Raw genomic sequence first — 19404 nt, forward strand, 5'->3', positions numbered from 1 at the left:
ACACACAAGACAAAGAAAATACATAAATAACTAAAGTCTAAGTAAAATTACTTATAGTAAAATAGTATGCTGTCAATAAATTTGCTAGCACTATTGGCAATGAACCCATCTCTCGAACTTAAAATTTTTGTAAACATTTGTTGTTTTGATAGTTTAAGGATACTTTCATTATAAATGCTAACTACATTCAGAAATTCAGTACGAGCATTTGTTATTACAGTATGGTTACAGTCTAAAAGTGCATGGATTTCATTGCCAATAGCCCCATTGTTACAAAGTTGGCACTTTCTTTCCTCTGGAGGTATCCCTTGATATCTAAGTTTTTCAATTGGTAGGGTATGTGCAGATATCCTAAATTTGGTGAAGCTGGTTCTATGTTGTGCATTTTTTACTTGATTCAAATATGGTTCAAATTTATATGTAGGTTTGAACTGAGTGTATGTACGTAATTTATTGTTTTGGGTTGTCTGGACTGTTGGTAGCCAAACTTTTTCAACATAGATTTCTTTTAATTTTGACTTAAGCAGAGTATTGTCATCAGCATCACCAGTTTTAGTTATCTCCTGTAATTTATTTACAAATGTTGCCCATGTATTACCTTTGATTTTGGTTTCTGAGATGTAAGCACAATGTACTAAGTGACTGCAATTGCTGGTGTTGTTTTCAATTCTTTTCTTGTATTTAAATAATTGTGCACATATTTCAGTAATAACAGGATAACTTCCAAGTTCAGCTCTAGAAGCAATATTACTTGAACGTCTGTGCACTCCTAATACACTCTTACAGAACTTAATGTGAAGTTGCTCAAATTGTGATCTGTCATTAAAGAGATTATTAACAAATCTTTTTGTATCAATTTGATCATCCTGTTTAGATTTGTAAATCTTGAAGGTAAAAGCCCCCCAAATTTCTGAGCCATACATTAAGATCGGTAAGACTGTACTTTTAAAAAGCTGTAAAGCATTACTAATAGAAAGAGTTTGGTTATGTAAAGTGATAGTTTGCCTAAGAATACCTAATGCACGTTGTGCTTTCATCACCAGATTTTCAATGGCAAGTTTAAAATTACCATTACTTTGAAAAATGATACCAAGATAGTTATATGATGTAACTACTTGGATTTTGTTATCATTTAGGTAGAAATCCATTTCAATTAGCCTACCTAATTTATTAAATACAATAATTTTTGTCTTATTGATATTGACTTGAAGTTTCCACTTTTTGCAGTACTGTTCAAGTTTATCAAGACTATTTTGCATTCCTGCACTTGTATCTGAGAGTATCACAACATCATCAGCAAAGAGTAATGAATTGATTGATACACCTTCCAGATTCACAGGATTTGAATAAATATTTTTAGAAAGATCATTAATAAAAATGTTAAACAGGAGTGGGCTTAGATTGCACCCCTGTTTTACACCAGTTGATGATAGAAATCTATCAGTGCAACCATGTGTTGTTTTGATTGCATATTTTGTGGTAGAGTACATTGATCTTATCAAGTGGAAAAATTTACATATATATCTCAATTACCATATTGAACTAAACTCAAGGACACACCTTTATTACCCAATATGCATCTGGTTTAAATTTGTTTTAATTTTAAATATTCTATATTTGCACTCAAATATAGGCTTAGCACGTAGAAGTTGTTTTTAAGTTTTTTTTGAATAGTTTTAAAATAGTCATGGGGCAGCCATCTGGAATTTAATCATGAAGCAAGTGCATATTAAAGGGACACAAGATGTATATATGAATATATTTAATTAAACGGAATTGAATCTACTATTGTCATGTTTGGATTTTGTACATAGAAATAACTAATTTGATTTGACTGTGAAATAACACTGACATTCCCCATATGCATAGCGAGTTAAATCAAGGCATTTATAAGTACTATCAAATAATCAGTACAGCAGAAATAAAATGTAATATTTATTAATTACATTTAATATATCATTAATTTTTAATTACATTTTGAAAAAAGAAAAAAATATGTTCTTATTTGCATATTCAAAATACTTTGCAAAAGTTGCTGAAGACTTTCAAAATGGCAAGTTTTTGTTTACATATATACACATTAATTCACATATTGTTAATATTTCAGGTGTCAGAATAGAAAATCAAAGATTTTATCAAATCTGCAGTGACTACAAAATATAGATTGTGTATCAACAATCAAAATTGCAAAATAATACCAAAGCCTGGGTGTAAGAGTATACAGGTGCCAGGCTATTATAGCAATCAGTCAATTATGATTAAACATGTTTTATTTTTTTAATTTAACAGCTTTTAACTTGAATAGGAAAAGAGACCACATCATAATACTGACATATGTTTTCGGTATATACATCTTCTAAAAGGAAGTATGTATGCAGCAGCCATTTTGAATCATAGATTTGGTATGATGACATCACAGATTATAGTGCGCAACTTGAGGCACAATAAATCTGAAATATTTCACATTTGTAAAAAAAAAATTGTAAATTACCAAAAACGTATTGATTTATTCATTGGTATTTAATTTCACTATTTTGACAGCTTGAGCAAATTCATTGTGTTTTAAATTCATGTATTTTCCAGTGAAACAATTATCAGGAATTTAACATCTGAATATTAATACAGAAGTAGCATGAATAAGTTACAAAGAAGGCTAAAAAATACTTTTCTAGTTAATTTGTTTAAAATTGTTGTACATGAGCAGCTTTTTTATTCTGAAATTGTCATTAAAAAATTGTAACACGCATATGGTTTCCGCTGACAAATGCAGTGACCAGAAACAAACAAATATTTTTGAGAGGGTCTAATCCATCAACATTCATATATGAAAACATTTATTCATTTAGTATTTACATCCACATAGTTGCCATAACGATATTCCAATATAAAAGAATATATTGAAATTTATTCATAAATAATTACATAAAAAACTTATGTATGCAAACAATTTTCCAATTTTTTTTATAAAAAAAGAAATAGCCTTGGTGTATATATGATGCAATATTTGTCTAATTAGTAGAGCATACACTTACAAAAATGAGTTATGTCTATGGTCAAAACAGAATGATTCAGTTTACAATACACATACAACTGGTTTTATACATGCTGTATTTATTGGAATTGCTCTTCTAATGGAGCAAATACAGCATTGTTTGATATGACTGCCTTTTATTGAAACCAAAATGGCTGCCACACATTAGTGCAACTTACAGCCATTCTGAGAATTATTTGGACAGTCAGCTAGCGACTTGCAACTTGGCGACACACTTTAGATTTTGTCCATTACATTGACATGCCCATAGTTTAGGTCATTCAATTATCATACTACGTGAGGGTAAAGTGCAGTTTTTCAAAATGAAAAAATATTCATTAAAAAAAAAGAAACAGGTTATTATGAAGTGTTTTTAATATTTTTCCTGAATTACGTACAATGTAGCTGCATAAGAAATGAAGAATAATTATTGAATATGTACACCAAGTTTTCAAATCATAATATTGATCACCCTATGGAGTAGTGAATCATTCACAGAGCGCCATCTGTCAAGTCTAGAACAAAGCAAACGTCTAAGTGTTTTGAAAAGTTGCATGTTATCTTGGTATCTGACTGTCCGAATAATTTTGAGAAAGGCTGTAAATGTGAATATCTTGAGAACAACAGTTAATACCTGTAAATGCAGATACAATTTTAACAAAAATGAAATTTAATTCTTTGAAACAATGAGTTATGGCTTTCTCCACAGCATAATATTCTACTCATTTTGAATCTAAAAACTAGTTCTGTTTCATTTTTCAGACTTCCAAAAATGGAATAACTTTCTAGAAATACCTTTATCAAAAATGTAGTACCTGCGTTGAATATTTTTCAACTTAATATACAAGACCCTAGAGAAGTTTGACGTAGTTGGCTGGAAATATGCCAGTTTTACCATGTATAGTGCCTTCCCACCAGTCATTCTGTGTAGAGGTTCTGGTCAGTATAGTGATGACGTTGCCTTTCTTGAAAGTCAAATCACATGGCAGCAGTGCTACAAAATCAAACATGGCAATGCAAGTAGGTGGACTGTTCCAATCGGTTTCTGTCAGGGCAGCACCTGAAATATCAGAATTCAAGTTTGACATCAATCAAATATTTTTAAATTAGTATTTTACATATTTGTCTGAAATAAACAAACTCATGAATAATGATGAGGTGATGAAACACATGTACAAACCTAGCGAAGTTCGGTTACTTCTAGATGCACCCGGAGCCGCCATTGCTGATCTTGTCGAGTAAGTACGTGAAAAATTATCTTGTGATTTTCTTTTTTCTGGTGATGAGGGCGCACTGCCTGTTGATGCACCTGAACCTCGCCTTGACACCTCAGGTTTCTTTTGTTTGTCTCCAGAGCTTCCTATTGATTAAATAAATATTCATGAATATTTAACACATCGCTTGGCCTCCATGGATAATCAAAATAACTGTTGAGGGGGGGGGGAGTCTACTAATGAAGTCAAATAAGTTGTACATTAACCCCAGTAACATTCACCTTTTCACATGATATGAAGATCCAATGGGAACCATACAATATATATGTGTAAAATTTTATTTTCAAATGGACAGTTTTTCTGCTTCCTACGCTGCGTGCCGAGACTGACTGCAAATCATTTTTCAAGGGCATAAACCAAATTTTTTTCAGTGGTACTGTAATGCATTAATTGTTCAGTAGGATTTAATTTTGTTGTTTTCACTGATAAAAACTCACTAACTAAAATAACTCATCGTTTCACTGACAACCTGAAAGTATAAACAAAGAAAGCTTAGAAAGAACTCCTGTGTGCTAAGAGTATTGAAGACACATTAAAAATTAATTCAAAATTACTTGTACTTGAGATATTGATGGAATAGCTGAAAACTAATTATGTAAATCAGGTAACTGATATGAACAGATTTGAGTGTAAGACTAAATAGGCCTGAGTAATGTAATATCTATGTACCAAGTTTTATTGAAATGTGATTAGAACAAAAAAACTATGAATTATTATTAGAGAATTAATATGAACAAATTTCAACCTAAAATTAATCAGGCCTGTTTATTGTCCTAAAGCATTTATGTACCAAATTTTATTCAAATGTGATGATCAGTAATTGAGATATCAGTGTTAATTAATTATTTTGATTAGGTGATTAATGAACATAAATATTTACCAAAAACTAATTGGGTCTCTGCTTAGCCCTAGGTTCATTGAAATGTGATGATGAATACTCATTAAAAGTTTTATTAAAATCCAATTAGTGGTTCTTTATATATCAGTGGAACATTCATGGAAAAAAATAACTAATTATGCAAATTAGGTAATTAATATGCACAAATATTTACCCCAAAACAAATCAGGTCTCTGCACAGTCCTAAAGTAACTATGTATCACATTTCATTGAAATGTGATGATTACTACTTGAAATATCAAAAGCTGAAATTAATTAATTATGCAAATTAGGTAATTAATATGTACTGATATTACCCTAAAAACTATCAGGTCTGTGCAGTGTCCTATGACATCTATGTACCAAGTTTCATTGAAATGTGATGATTACTACTTGAAATATCAAAAGCTGAAATTAATTAGTTATGCAAATTAGGTAATTAATATGTACTGATATTACACTAAAACTATCAGGTATGTGCAGTGTCCTATGACATCTATGTACCAAGTTTTATTGAAATTGTGATGATTAGTACTTGAGATATCAGTGGAAAAGCCAAAAATTGATTAATCATTATGCTAATTAGGTAATTAATATTGCACAGATTTTTACCCAAAACTAATCAAATCTGCACATTAGTTCAGAGCATCTATGTGCCAAGTTTCATCAAAATCCAATGAGTGGTTCTTTAGATATCAGTGGAACAGTAATGGAACAGCTAAAAATCAGCTAATTGTCATGCAAATTAGGTAATTAACATGCATGAATTTTTACCTAAACCTAATCAAATCTGCGCATTGGCCCAGAGCATCTATGCACCAAGTTTCATCAAAAATCAATGTATGGTTCTTGAGATATCAGTGGAACAGACACACAGACACACACACAGACACACTACCGGTAACTGCAAAGACTCCCTTCTTGTGCTTCGCACATGGGATTCAAAAACCATTCATTGGATATAAAACAATGAAATTAAATCAAAGAAAGCTTAGAAAGAATTCTCAGGTGCTGAAGGTATTATAGGCATTAAGTACAAATAATGAATACTATATTTACTATATTAGAAGCACATTTTCAATACACATATCAAAAGTTGTATTTAATGCATGCAAAATAATTTAAGTAGGTCTTTTTTTGAACACAGACTTGCTTCTGTCATTAACATTTGAGCAGATGTGATTCTAACAGAGCAAATACAGCATTTAAAAATATAACTGTAAGGAACGATCAATGTGGTTCCAAGTATCTATGGTTTAACAATTACTAATTAGTATAACAATTAGTATAAATATTTAATGAAATAATGACTTGATATTATATATTGTTTGACAACACAATTATAGCCCTAGCTGCATGTCCATATCTGCAACAGTACTTAAGATATTACAGTTATGAATATAAATGAGGTCACATGACCACACATTAGTCAAGAAATATCATAAGTATACTAAGTAATAAAGGAAAATAGCCTCGACTAGTTTTTCTTTAGCTAACTGCTGTTTCCCAGCCATGTACATGTATGTTAATACTGCTATTTACCGTAGTCACTCATTTAGCTGTTTGTTTATTTATGTACTTATTTATTTGTATTTAGCAATCAGTTTTATTTGCCCAATTTATTTATTGATTTACATCTGTTATTTTCTCTGTTACTGCATATATATACATTATTCTTATTAAGTCATATCTTTTGTCTGATGTCCTCACTATAGCACTGAATGCATTTTACTGACTGTAACGGTCACATGACCATATATGATCTTCTGATATGCTAGTAATATCTCTTGTCAAATGCCTCAACTATGGCACTAGTTGTATATCTTTATCTGCAACAATGCTTGAGTGATCAAATGTATGCATAATTTATTCTTAATACTTTTAATATACCAACTAGTGCAATGCATGTGTTAACAACAACTGCCTTGATACCCAGTGAGTTTGCCTTGATACCCAGTGAGTTTGCCTTGATACCCAGTGAGTTTGCCTTGATACCCAGTGAGTTTGCCTTGATACCAGTGAGTTTGCCTTGATACCCAGTGAGTTTGCCTTGGTGCCCTCTGATATTCCCTATATGCCATATTCAAGACCATTTTATAAATTTTAGTCTTAAATATGGGTGTCCTCTTAACTTCAAAGTTCAACCCCTTGTAATGGAACAACAAAAAATACAGCATGCTGAAGGCGAAATTGTTTTCCACTTTTTGCATGAGAGAAATTAACTTAAACAAATGTGTTTTATATCTACATCAGAGAATTCAAGAGAAAATACATAATAATTAAATAATTAAAAAAAAACAATAAACATAGTAAAACATTGTAAATCTTACTCATTGATAGTTTGGAAAGTTTGAACACATTCAAACCTTTCAAGGATTGGAGCAGAAAATTAGATAACTTACTCAACAATTTTTGTTTTGACTAAAGGAAATAAACTATTATGTACACTGTTCAGTCCAGTAAAAGCCTATAAACTTATTCAAAATATAGTTTTCTTTGGAAATGACTAGTACGAAGAGTAATATTTGAATTGAAGGAATCTTCTTTAGTCAGAACCAAAGTAGTTGGCGAATTAGTGAGTAAGTTTGCCAATGTTTCCCAGACTAGCTGAGTAATGACAAGAACAAGAATATTAATAACAAGACCAACAAGATATAAAAATTCCCAGCAAAAAAAAATCATCACAATCACTGCACTATTGCTTTGAAAAAATGGACCAGCAGAAAGTAATTAAAAATCACTACTGATAAGTTCTGAGCTTCTAGTGAGCAGAGCGTTTTATCTTTTTTGACCTTGAAAAAAAACAAAAAAACTCTTCTGGTGGAAATTCCAAAATGTGAATACTATATTTTGTTAAAATCTAAAGACCAAGTCATATTGTAAAATACTTTATTTTCACTGAAGGAAGTATTCAATGGAAAAAAAATCAGCGAATATACCTTTTTTCTTACATTTTACATTTCGTACAGCCAAAATTTCTTTACAGCAAAAAATTAATTTCAGGTAAAATAAAGTATTTTACAGTAGTACAAAAGAGAATCAATAAGAACTTCTACATTAGTATTGGTAACAATAGGATAGGTACTGGAGACAAAATAAGATGGTATGTAAATTATGCAAACATGTAAATATAGAGAAAAGGCAATAGCATACCTGCATTAAAAATGGTCGCAGCTCATTTTGCTAAATTCAATCAAAAGAAAAAATTGGGGTACGAAAACTAGTTGTTTGGAATTGTGAACCTCAATTGTACACATTTTGCCAATTTTTGCCAAAGTGAAGTTAAACGCTATAGAAAAATCACACAGCCATTGTTTCTATAGAAATGTGTTTGGTTACCCCACGGTTATTAAAATAAGATTTTAGTAACCACGGTTACACCAGATTTTCATTTCACTCAGCAAAATATCAAGTTTCATGGCGCTTTTAAAATGTTCACATTTGTTATTACTAATTTACAGCCACGTCAATCCTTAAATAAGGCAAGAAAGACCAAAAGACACTGTTGCATCATGGGAATGTGCATGAAATAAAACACCACTAGAGAAGGTGCTTTCAACAAAACACACCACTGAGGGCGCTTTACAAAGTAAACTAGCATGCCACAGTTGTGATCTGTTGAAAACAGTAGAAGTCTAATCTACAACAAGTATTCAGAAATCTAACCAAGAGTGCTAAAATTCTTGAAATGTTTTTAAAAAAAAGACGAAGACATGCTTAGATTGATGCAGGAAGAGAAACCCACCGTGCGGACGTATATCCTCCATATACAGCTGAGTGACATGTACCAAGCCAACAGCTGGGTCAGCAAAAAATGAAGAAAGACAATGAAAACAAAGACATGACAATCAGTGAAGACAAGCAAGATGAATAAACAAAAATAGGAGAAAATTAGAAGCAAGAGGATGGACCAGCTGCAAAGATGAAAAGTTGACAGGGAACTGATTTCAAATCTAAAGCTTCTGGTTTGACTCTCACTACAAACTAATGTAGCGCAAAGATGAAGATGAACCACACTATTAGAAACATGTAGCATTGCTTTGCAGGAAAAATGTAGTTCTGAATTACGAGTTTTTAAATAACATAAAAAAATGATAAACAAATTTTCTGATCATTATGTACCTCTCAGCATAAAAATAAAATTTTCAGGAAAATCAAAACAAAAGAACAATTCTTATATAAATAAAAAAAACTGAGCATGTACATAGATTCTGGAAAACAAATTGACCTAATTGTTTACAGGATAAATACAATGATAATGTAATACAGAATGAGTCTTGATTATATTATTAGACTTGTTACATAATAGTCATTATGTGTAGTTTCATGTAGATATGGCATTCTGTTTGGGTGAATTTTAATATTGGCATGGTGTTTGAACACACTACAAAATTCAGCAGACACTAACATTGTATAACAAATCATCCTGTAAAAACCACGCCTTAACAAATTTTTAACATTTTTTCATAGGTTTTATAGAATTCCTGCTACATGAAAAGTACAGTATTAGATTAACATGTATTAATAATACAATGGTGAACCAATAGTATTGTTGAAATTAATTCACCGTTCAATGATTGGCCCTAAAATGAATAAAATCACATCAATCGGTACTGTTTTATCATTCAGAACAGCTGGAGACTGAAGTTAGAAAAGGGGTTACCAGTATTTTAAACATGCACAAATAAAGTAAAATGCAAAATAACATGCAAACAAGTAATTGTTAAGGATATAGCCCATCAGTTTTTAAGAGTCAAGTAAGAAATCTGTGAATAAGCTTAAAATCAAAGAAAGCTTAGAAAGAACTCCCATGTGCTGAGAGTATTGGAGACACATTAAATATAATTTGAAATTACTTAGCTGAAAACTAATTATGCAAATCAGAAAATTAACATGAACAGATTTGATTGTAAAACTAATGAGGTCTGCGCAATGTAACAAAAACTCTATGTACCAAGTTTAATTGAAATGTGATTAGAACCAAAAAATTATGAATTATTATGCTAATTAGGGAAATAATATGAGTTTTACCCCAAACTAATTAGGTTTGTACATTGTCCTAGAGCATCTTTGTACTAAGTTTCATTAAAATGGAAATTAGTACTTTAGATATCAGTGTGAAAGCTTAAAATTGGTTAATTATGCAAATTGGGTGATTAATATGTACAGATTTTAACCCACAATTATCCAGGTCTGCCTATTGTCCTACAGCATCCATGTATAAACATTCATTGATATGTGATGATTAGTACCCGAGATATCAGTGTGAAAGTTGGAAATTGGTTAATTATGCAAATTAGGTGATTAATATGCACAAATATTTACCAAAAAACTAAATGGGTCTCTGCATAATTCTAGATTCATTGAAATGTGATGATTAGTACTTTAGATATCAGTAGAAAAGCTGAAAATTAATTATGCAAATTAGGTAATTAATATGCACAATTATTTACCCTGAAACTAATCAGGTCTCTGCATAGTCCTAAAGGATCTATGTACCAAGTTTCATTGAAATGCGATGATTAGTACTTGAGATACCCGTGGAAAAGCTGAAAATTAACTAATTATGCAAATTAGGTGATTAATATGCACAAATATTTATCCGAAACAATCAATCTCTGCATAGTCCTTGAGTATGTAAGTACCAAGTTTCATTGAAATGTAATGCTCACTACTTATATCAAAAGCTGAAAATTAATTAATTATGCAAATTAGGTAATTATATGTACTGATATTACCATAAAAACTAATAGGTCTGTGCAGTGTCATATGACATCTATGTACCAAGTTTCATTGAAATGTGATGATTAGTACTTGAGATATCAGTGGAAAAACCGAAAATTGACTAATCATTATGCAAATTAGGTAATTAGTATCCACGGATTATTACCAAAAACTAATCAAGACCTAGCATTAGTTCAGAGCATCTATGTACCAAGTTTCATCAAAATCCAATGAGTGGTTGTTTAGATATCAGTGGAACAGTCATGGAACCACTAAAAAATAGCTAATTATCATGCAAATTAGGTAATTAATATGCACGGATTTTTACCAAAAACTAATCAAATCTGCGCATATGTTCAGAGCATCTATGTACCAAGTTTCATCAAAATCCAATGAGTGGTTCTTTAGATATCAGTGGAAAAGTCATAGAACAGCTAAAAATTAGCTAATTGTCATGCAAATTAGGTAATTAACGAGCATGGATTTTTACCAAAACCTAATCAAATCTGCGCATTGGCCCAGAGCATCTATGCACCAAGTTTCATCAAAAACTGATGTATGGTTCTTGAGATAGCAGTGGAACAGTCGGACACACATACACACATACACACACACACACACATACAGACACACTAACTGCAAAGACTCCCATTTTGTGCTTCGCACATGGGAGTCAATAATAACAAGCAGCCTCTTGGCTGAGATAGCTCCGCTGTTTAGCAATGCACATTTCAATTAAAGAACAGAAGATATCATTAGAAAATGAACAATATGTATAGTATCAAAGCAATGGGACTTGCTGTTTTCAACAAGAATTCAAAAATATCATTTTTCACCATAAATGATTGTGGTTTTTAACAAGAAGAAAATATCACTTTTTACCAAAAATAATAAAAATATTCATCAAAATTAGAGAATTTAAAATATCATGAAATAAACAAATTTGAGAGTGGTCCACATGTAGTACCTATATATGTAATATCAAAGCAATTGGACTTGCGCTTTTTAACAAGTCGAAAATATCACTTTTTACCAAAAATGACAAAAATATTCACCAAAATTAGAGAATTGAAGATATCATTACAAAATGAACAAATCTGAGAGAGATCCACATGTAGTACCTATATATGTAATATCAAAGCAATTGGACTTGGAGTTTTTAACAAGAAGTCGAAAATATCACTTTTTACCAAAAATGACAAAAATATTCACCAAAATTAGAGAATTGAAGATATCATCATGAAATGAACAAATCTGATAGAGGTCTACCTAAGGTACATATACACCAAGTATCAAAACATTCAGGCTTGTAGTTTTCAAGAAGAAGTTGAAAAAGTAAAACATTGACGTGGACGATGGACGACGGACGCCGACGAACGAACAATCACTCATATGATAAGCTCCGCTCGACAAAGTCGACAGCGGAGCTAAAAATAAAACAAACTGATTTAAATATCCAATGTTTAATCTTTGGTGCTTTTTGGAACAAAACAGCCATGACATGGTCAAGCATCAACAAAATGAAACGTAAAACAAATCAATGTGCATTTGTGTTATGATTTGTCTTTCAACCTTGAACTAAATTGGTTCAGGCATGTCTGAGAAATGACATTGGATGGATAGACAAACATTAAAACACAAATCCCAGTTTTGGACTTCGTCTAACCACAGTCTCTCTATCATTGTGGTCTAACATGGACTAAAATAAGCTGCTTATTATACAAGAACTTGAAGTGAAAATTGTTATCAGCTTCACCTCTCAGTGTACTAGGTTATATGAATAAGTTCTTAAGATAACAATACACATAAAGTAAAGGCAAAGCTGGAGCTTTGCTTATAAATTTATTTATAGAAACTTGTACCGATCATCAGCTTTCATTCAAATATTTATTAACAATTGGCTCAAGAGATAAACATTGTTTACAACCATTATGCATGTGCATGTCTTCATGTGACATAGCAACTGTGAACGACTTATTCAAAATGAGGCTCTTGCTGATGGGATAATGTTGAAGTAACTCATTAATATTAACTAGATTTAAATGATGATGTCACAGTACCATTTCTGGATTGGTCAACTTGAACATCCATTTTGAATCATAAAAATGAATATTAATAAAAAAATTTTATAACAACCCCAGCTTTATACCCTCCACTGTATTGACCTAGCTCTAGTAAAGAGAACATATTCATTGTTATCTACCCTAAAACTATTTTGAAAATATTGTACATGAAAACTCACTTGCATATAAATGATGAAAACTCACCTTTACTTCTGAAACTCATACTCTTCCAACGTGAGAACCCACTGCCACCACCTCCTGCTTCCAATTTCTGCATTTGTTTAGCTGTTTCTTTTCTGGCCTCCCTTTCAGCCATTTTAAGAGCCGCTTTCTTACCAGCTGAGATGTGTGAATTCAAAGCATCATAGAGAACATCTGCCTCAGGTGGTGGTGCGATTTTTCCTCCTAATATGTCTACAGCACGAATGTCCGTACCATACAGTCTGCCCAAACAAGCAATAATAAACATGTTAGTCACACCAAAATTTACATTTTGAATGTATCCAGTTAAGAAGATGATCAGATAAAAATTATTGCAACTTTAAGCTATCCACATTTTCACCATTATTCAAACCATAATTAAGCTTGGTCAAGACTCCATATAACCAAGTTTGAATACAAATTGTTTGAGTAATTACAACCACAAGAAAATAGTTGACAACAACACCCCCCCACCCGACCCCCCACCCCCCCACCCCCGCTGATATACATTTCTTTCAAGTCAGTAACAAGTAAGCTTTTGCTTTTTTAATCTGATTTAATTAACCCTTCACTGCTTGTTCATTTTGTTCAAATTATTCAAAATTCGCTACTTTTTCAATTGAGAATCTAGATTGAATAAAAAATGGATGGGATATACACAAACTATACATTTTATCCCATATCTTGAAAATTGCAAGTTACACCAAAATTTGTTAAAATTCTCAAATTCAAGATGATCAGATCAAAATGTTTACTTAACCAAAGAAAAAAACAATTCTTGTGAAATTTATCCAATATATTACAACAAGCAGCCTGTTGGCTGAGATAGCTCCACTGTTAGCAATGCACATTTCAATTAAGAACTGAAGATATCATTAGAAAACAAACAATATGTATAGTATCAAAGCAACCAGTTTTCAACAAGAAGGCAAAAATATCACTTTTTACCAAAAATTACAAAAATATTCATCAAAATTAGAGAATTGAAGATATCATCATGAGATGAACAAATCTGAGAGAGGTACACCTATAGTACCTATATAAGTAATATCAAAGCAATTGGACTTGTGTTTTTTAACAAAAAGTTGAAAATATCACTTTTTACCAAAAATGACAAAAATATTCATTAAAAATTAGAGAATTGAAGATATCACCATGAAATGAACAAATCTAAGAGAGGTCTACTCAAGGTACATATACACCAAGTATCAAAGCATTCAGGCTGGTAGTTTTCAAGAAGAAGTTGAAAAAGTAAAACATTGATACGAACGACGGACAATCACGCATACGATAAGCTCCGCTCGACAAAGTCGACAGCAGAGCTAAAAATATATAGAACACAAAACATGATCTCAAACTGGTTAACATAATATCCAAGTTTGAAAGAAATCAGCTAACAAGTTTAGGATGGAGTTGACAACAATGACAACAAAAATGAGGACAGACAGTTTCCCCTCAACCCCTCATATCCTTGACTTTCATCTATGATCATGGTATGGTCAAGGTAAAAATACAGACAAATGTGTTCAAAGCATTAAAATTACATAATGGATGTACTGTTGATACTGTGGAAAATTATTAGTTGGGTTTTATTTTCACATTGAAACTCAAGTGAAAATTCAAATTTAATGTACAGTTTCCTTCACAAACCAAAGAATTTAAAATATAGTGAAAATCCCAGCAACATGAAATCTTAGAAGATTAAACCTTGTAAATATGTCTCACCTAGCTTTTCACCACCAGAGTTTCTTGCACAAATCTTTCTGCATTTTTTTTTATATTCTTCAACATTTCTGAAAATGAATTCTAATTTTGGAGCCAACAGACATAATTTGAGTCAATTTTCAGTTTTTACTCAAACTCTTTGGCTATTTTTGTTTTGCAGACTATAAACGAGACTATTTTGTGAATTTGAGATGTAAAGAGGGAACTGGTGGTGAAAATATTAAAGTACTTACTTAGCATTGGAGGCTTTTCTTTCTATAAGACCTGCCCCTTCAACTGAGATGCCAGCGTACAATCCTTTGGTTTTACTGTATGTGTAGATGGCAGCAGTACTTCTAGCTGAAACATCCCCCTCAACGCTTCTACCCATTGGGCCTGCTGCCACTGAAAAATTGGCTCCCAAAGTGACATTGCTACCTTTGGAGAAAGCATCAACCGAGCTTTGGGTATTGAGAACGAAGATAAAATCAGTCACCTACAAAGAAGAGATTTATATGCATCAATTAGTTGCCCAGGGTAAGGGTCAATTCCTTTTTTATTTTTCATGTTCAGTTCAAGGCAGGATTTGAATTTGAGACCAAACAATCATGGGGCCAGTGAAACAAACACTACATCATCTGTGCTCATCTATGCATCAATTGTTAGTCTTACTACAAACAGTTATTACTAAATCAAATAATTCCAAGCAAAGTTGAAAGAAAGTAAAAATAGTGACTGATTGTATTGATTTTTTTTCTCACCTCAGCTCCAAATTCCAATCCTCCACCAATACCAACCAATCCAATGGCAGACGGAGCAGACCATCCTGTAGAATTTTCAAGAATAAACAGAATAAATACATTTGTTATATGCATATGACTGTCACATTTTAAATGGCAGCGGTCCTTTCAACGTGTCATGCTCCATACTTGTCCAATGAGATGCATATAATAATCGTTTACTCAGAACTTGAATGCATATTGCATGAAGGCCACAGCCCTTTAATTTCTGTCATAAAAACCTATTGAGTACAGTACCCCCACAACTCCAAAAATGTTGTTTTAAGGCTTTCTGATTATAAAGGTCACTTTCACAGGTGTTGACAACACCTTCCATGACATATTCAATGTTATGTCAGAAATAATTTTTTTCCTGCCAAAATTTTGATGGCAAATTTTTATTTACATTTATTTACATTTTTATTTTTAAATAATATTGTCGTTAATTTTAGATTAATCAAAAGTTATGTTGGTCTACTTTGTTAATGGTATCGAAAAATGAATTTTTGTGTGCAAAGAATTAACCCAAATATAGAAACAAATGTGAAATTAATTTTCGCTACATTCACCAAAGAAATGATTCAGTGAAAATAAAATCCAGCGAATTTACCCTTTTACCTATATTTTACATTCAACTGGTCAAAAATCAGTGAAAATAAAATACAAAACAAACACCCAAAAAGCCTTTTTTAGCGAAAATTAATTCCAGTATTGTAAATATAGAAGGTCATGTGTATTATTGGATCTGAATCATATTGCTGTGATGATAAAAATGGCATGAGGTGAACTGTTTCAAAATATGTAAAATCCTGAAATTTTAGCATGGAGATCCTGATATCAATCATATAAATAACAGGTGAGACATTTTACACTAAATGTCACAACCATTGTCATGTTAAGAAAAATACAGGTATTTAGACCATTTCACTGCAAGATCCTGTGTTATGCATAAACTTGAACATAAAAGCAGGACAGACAAAGGTCATATCATCATATTTTTGGGGTATTTCCATGTCTAACTATGTGCTAATTTGATGACAGTCAATGTAATATTTCTTTCTGAAAGATTGGCATTTCAACATTGAAGTATAGAAAAAAAATTCAAAAAATCAATTTTCATGTTAGACGTTTGATCCAGGCTTTTCAAGCATTACGCAAGATCTCACAGTAAATGAAAAATAATTTATTGAACAAAGATGAAGAAAACAAAGCAAATTGCTTACTATTTGTAAATCTGTCCAATTTGCAGACCACCATACCACTTCCACCTCTGGCACCAAAAAAGAATGCCGCTCGGAACACTGTGATTACAGCAATGCCATAGCAGTTCATAATAATCCCAGCTGTTATGTAATAAAGATAATCATTTGGTAATTAAAAACAGTACAGTAAAGCATGTGTTTTCTGTTGGTATTTTTAATTCCATTATTTGCTCTATTAGAAGTGCATCCCCAACAAAAGCACAAATAAACAAACATTTAACATATGCTTACAGTATTAAAATATGACTTATTTTGACAATAGATAAACCTCTGTCATTTATGGCAGTGTGTATATGGGCATACATAACAAATAGAAGCATATTTCAACTTTATTGTGGGTGGTTGTTAACCTTTTTTTTACTTATCTATGGCAAAGTAGACTTACACTGTAAATAATTAACTTTTTTTACATTGGAAATGTTTTCAATTCCATAATTTAGGAATGTTTGTTAGGAAATTTCACAACATTCAATATTTTGTGATTTTTCTCTTGACTCACAAACTATTTTTTTCTCTCAAAATTAATGCAGTTTTGAGTATATTCATTAAAAAAAATTATCGAAAGAAGTACAAAATGTTTACAGCTACAAGAAGAGCTATACATCCATTATTAACACTTAGATTTGAAAAAAAGAAAATTCTACACAAAGATAATTTTGGCAAAAATACAGAACAAAAACCACTATATTTGAAAAAACTTATCAATCATTTTGAATGCACAAATAGTTGGAGCTTGTTTTATGTTTTTTGAGGTTGTGTTTTCAATGTAAATATAAACACACTTGTGAAATCAATGCAACAAATAATCAACAGCTGTATAGTCTAAGTAACAAACATGGTGGCCATTCTGGTGACCGCAGTGTGACTTTGTCAAAGTCATGACTCAATATTTCCCTGAATAAACTTTTTGTTGAAGTGAAACAATCATTGTATTACATGGTATATAAAAAAGAATTTTGTCCAGAACAATCATAGTTCATACAGTAATTTTGCCAGCCTGGGCAGTACCGCAGTTAGTATCAAACTAATATTAACACCCCAAAATTATCAGGTAAATAACAGTTACTAGCATGGTCAAACAACCTTTTCTGAAAGACACATATACCAATGAACATTTGTAGATTTTTTATTAAAACATGTGGTTTAACTTAAAACAGTTGATACATCGCCATGTATGTATGAATAGCTATTTTATTGTCAATTTTTGCTATTTGCTCAAAATTTACAAATAGCTATCTAGAAGTCTACATTGGCTATGCATATGCCATGTGCAAATAGTGTAAGCCATTATTATATGCCTTTATAAGCCTTTATTATATCATCAAAATACCGTAAAACATATATTTTTTCCACCAAGGAATTAAAATTAATGTGGTTTACGTAAATTAAAATAGGTGTTTCCATGGACAAAATTAGCAATATTTTGATGATGCAGTAGACAACAAATGCAATTTGGGATTCATATACATGTATGTGCTTCTATTGAAGATTAACTTGTAAATGTGGTATACCTTATTTTGACCACAGACATAGTTATTTACATAAGCACACTGGTTACTAATTAGGTTCTGTACCTGGGATGATTTTATCTGGTCCAACTGCACTTGAAGGTACTGTAAATTCTGACAATATCTTTGCCGCCTTCTTGCATTCAGACTTGAGCTTCTTGGGAAATGGAGAGTGGACCACTGAAAAGTGCATAAACAAAAGTGAAAGATCATAGCATACAGGTGAATTAGCGGCTATCACGAACAACTTTATAACACTGTTTTTTGTAATTTTTCTAAAAGATAAATTTAAATAAATCTCTGAAGGCAATTGTATTTTTTCTCATCAAGATCACGTCATGCCCAGCTAAATCGCCAAGCCCCTATAGAATGTATTTATCACCAGACAATTAAGGTAAACAATTATTTCTATTTCCCAATCAATCCTAATCAAGGAATGATTCCTACTCGATCTCAGACCAGACACACCCGTTTTGTGCAAATACAAATTAATGACAAAGTTATACTTACTCGTGAATTATCTCCTGGATATTTCAGGAGTCAATATGTGAATTTTCTTGAAATAATGTCTGTTAGGCATTAACCTTTTCGGTTATTTTCCGTTCGAGTATAATGTTGACATTCTACGCTCCAATCACTTCCGCCATTGCAATCGCGTTTGTTTGTTGGTTACTATTTACACCACCTGTTCAGACTCGTACCTTGGGGTAGGAGTCACGCAATGCATTTAGCAAAGAGAATTCCAGGGCCATAGTTAGGGTGGACCACTTCAAATCCTAGGGTTGAACTTAACATTCCAGGATTAAAAAAAAAATTGAAAACATATATTGGTCTGAAAAAAATGCAAATAATGACAGTGAAAAACAATGCAAATAAAATGTGCAAAAATATTCCTTTCTGTTTCTGATGCCACACGTTAAACTTGTTATGAAATGTTTCATTTTTTCTTCCGAATTGAAGGTATTATACAAAATCAGTTGT

The 19404-nt window shown here is 31.7% G+C and overlaps 1 protein-coding gene across 1 annotated transcript; it reads right to left on the bottom strand.

Moving 5' to 3' along the window:
- Positions 1-1747: 1747 nt before the first annotated feature.
- Positions 1748-19077, bottom strand: LOC102804777 (SH3 domain-containing YSC84-like protein 1). The gene is made up of 8 exons (XM_085501503.1): positions 18934-19077; positions 18490-18603; positions 16877-16996; positions 15636-15700; positions 15129-15370; positions 13174-13412; positions 4212-4391; positions 1748-4091 (listed from the first exon to the last, which is right to left on the bottom strand). Coding segments are annotated over exons 1-8 (1170 nt in total). The 5' UTR covers positions 18935-19077; the 3' UTR covers positions 1748-3882.
- Between the last annotated feature and the right edge of the window lie 327 nt (positions 19078-19404).

Source organism: Saccoglossus kowalevskii, chromosome 7, assembly GCF_978046115.1.
Source record: "Saccoglossus kowalevskii chromosome 7, keSacKowa6.1, whole genome shotgun sequence".
Classification (NCBI taxonomy): Eukaryota; Metazoa; Hemichordata; class Enteropneusta; family Harrimaniidae; genus Saccoglossus; species Saccoglossus kowalevskii.

Coding starts and splice junctions, on each gene's coding strand:
- LOC102804777 (XM_085501503.1), bottom strand. Junction 4,392..13,173: donor TATGAGTTTCAGAAGTAAAG/GTGAGTTTTCAT, acceptor TTTAATCAATAG/GAAGCTCTGGAGACAAACAA. Junction 4,092..4,211: donor AAGTAACCGAACTTCGCTAG/GTTTGTACATGT, acceptor CTGATATTTCAG/GTGCTGCCCTGACAGAAACC.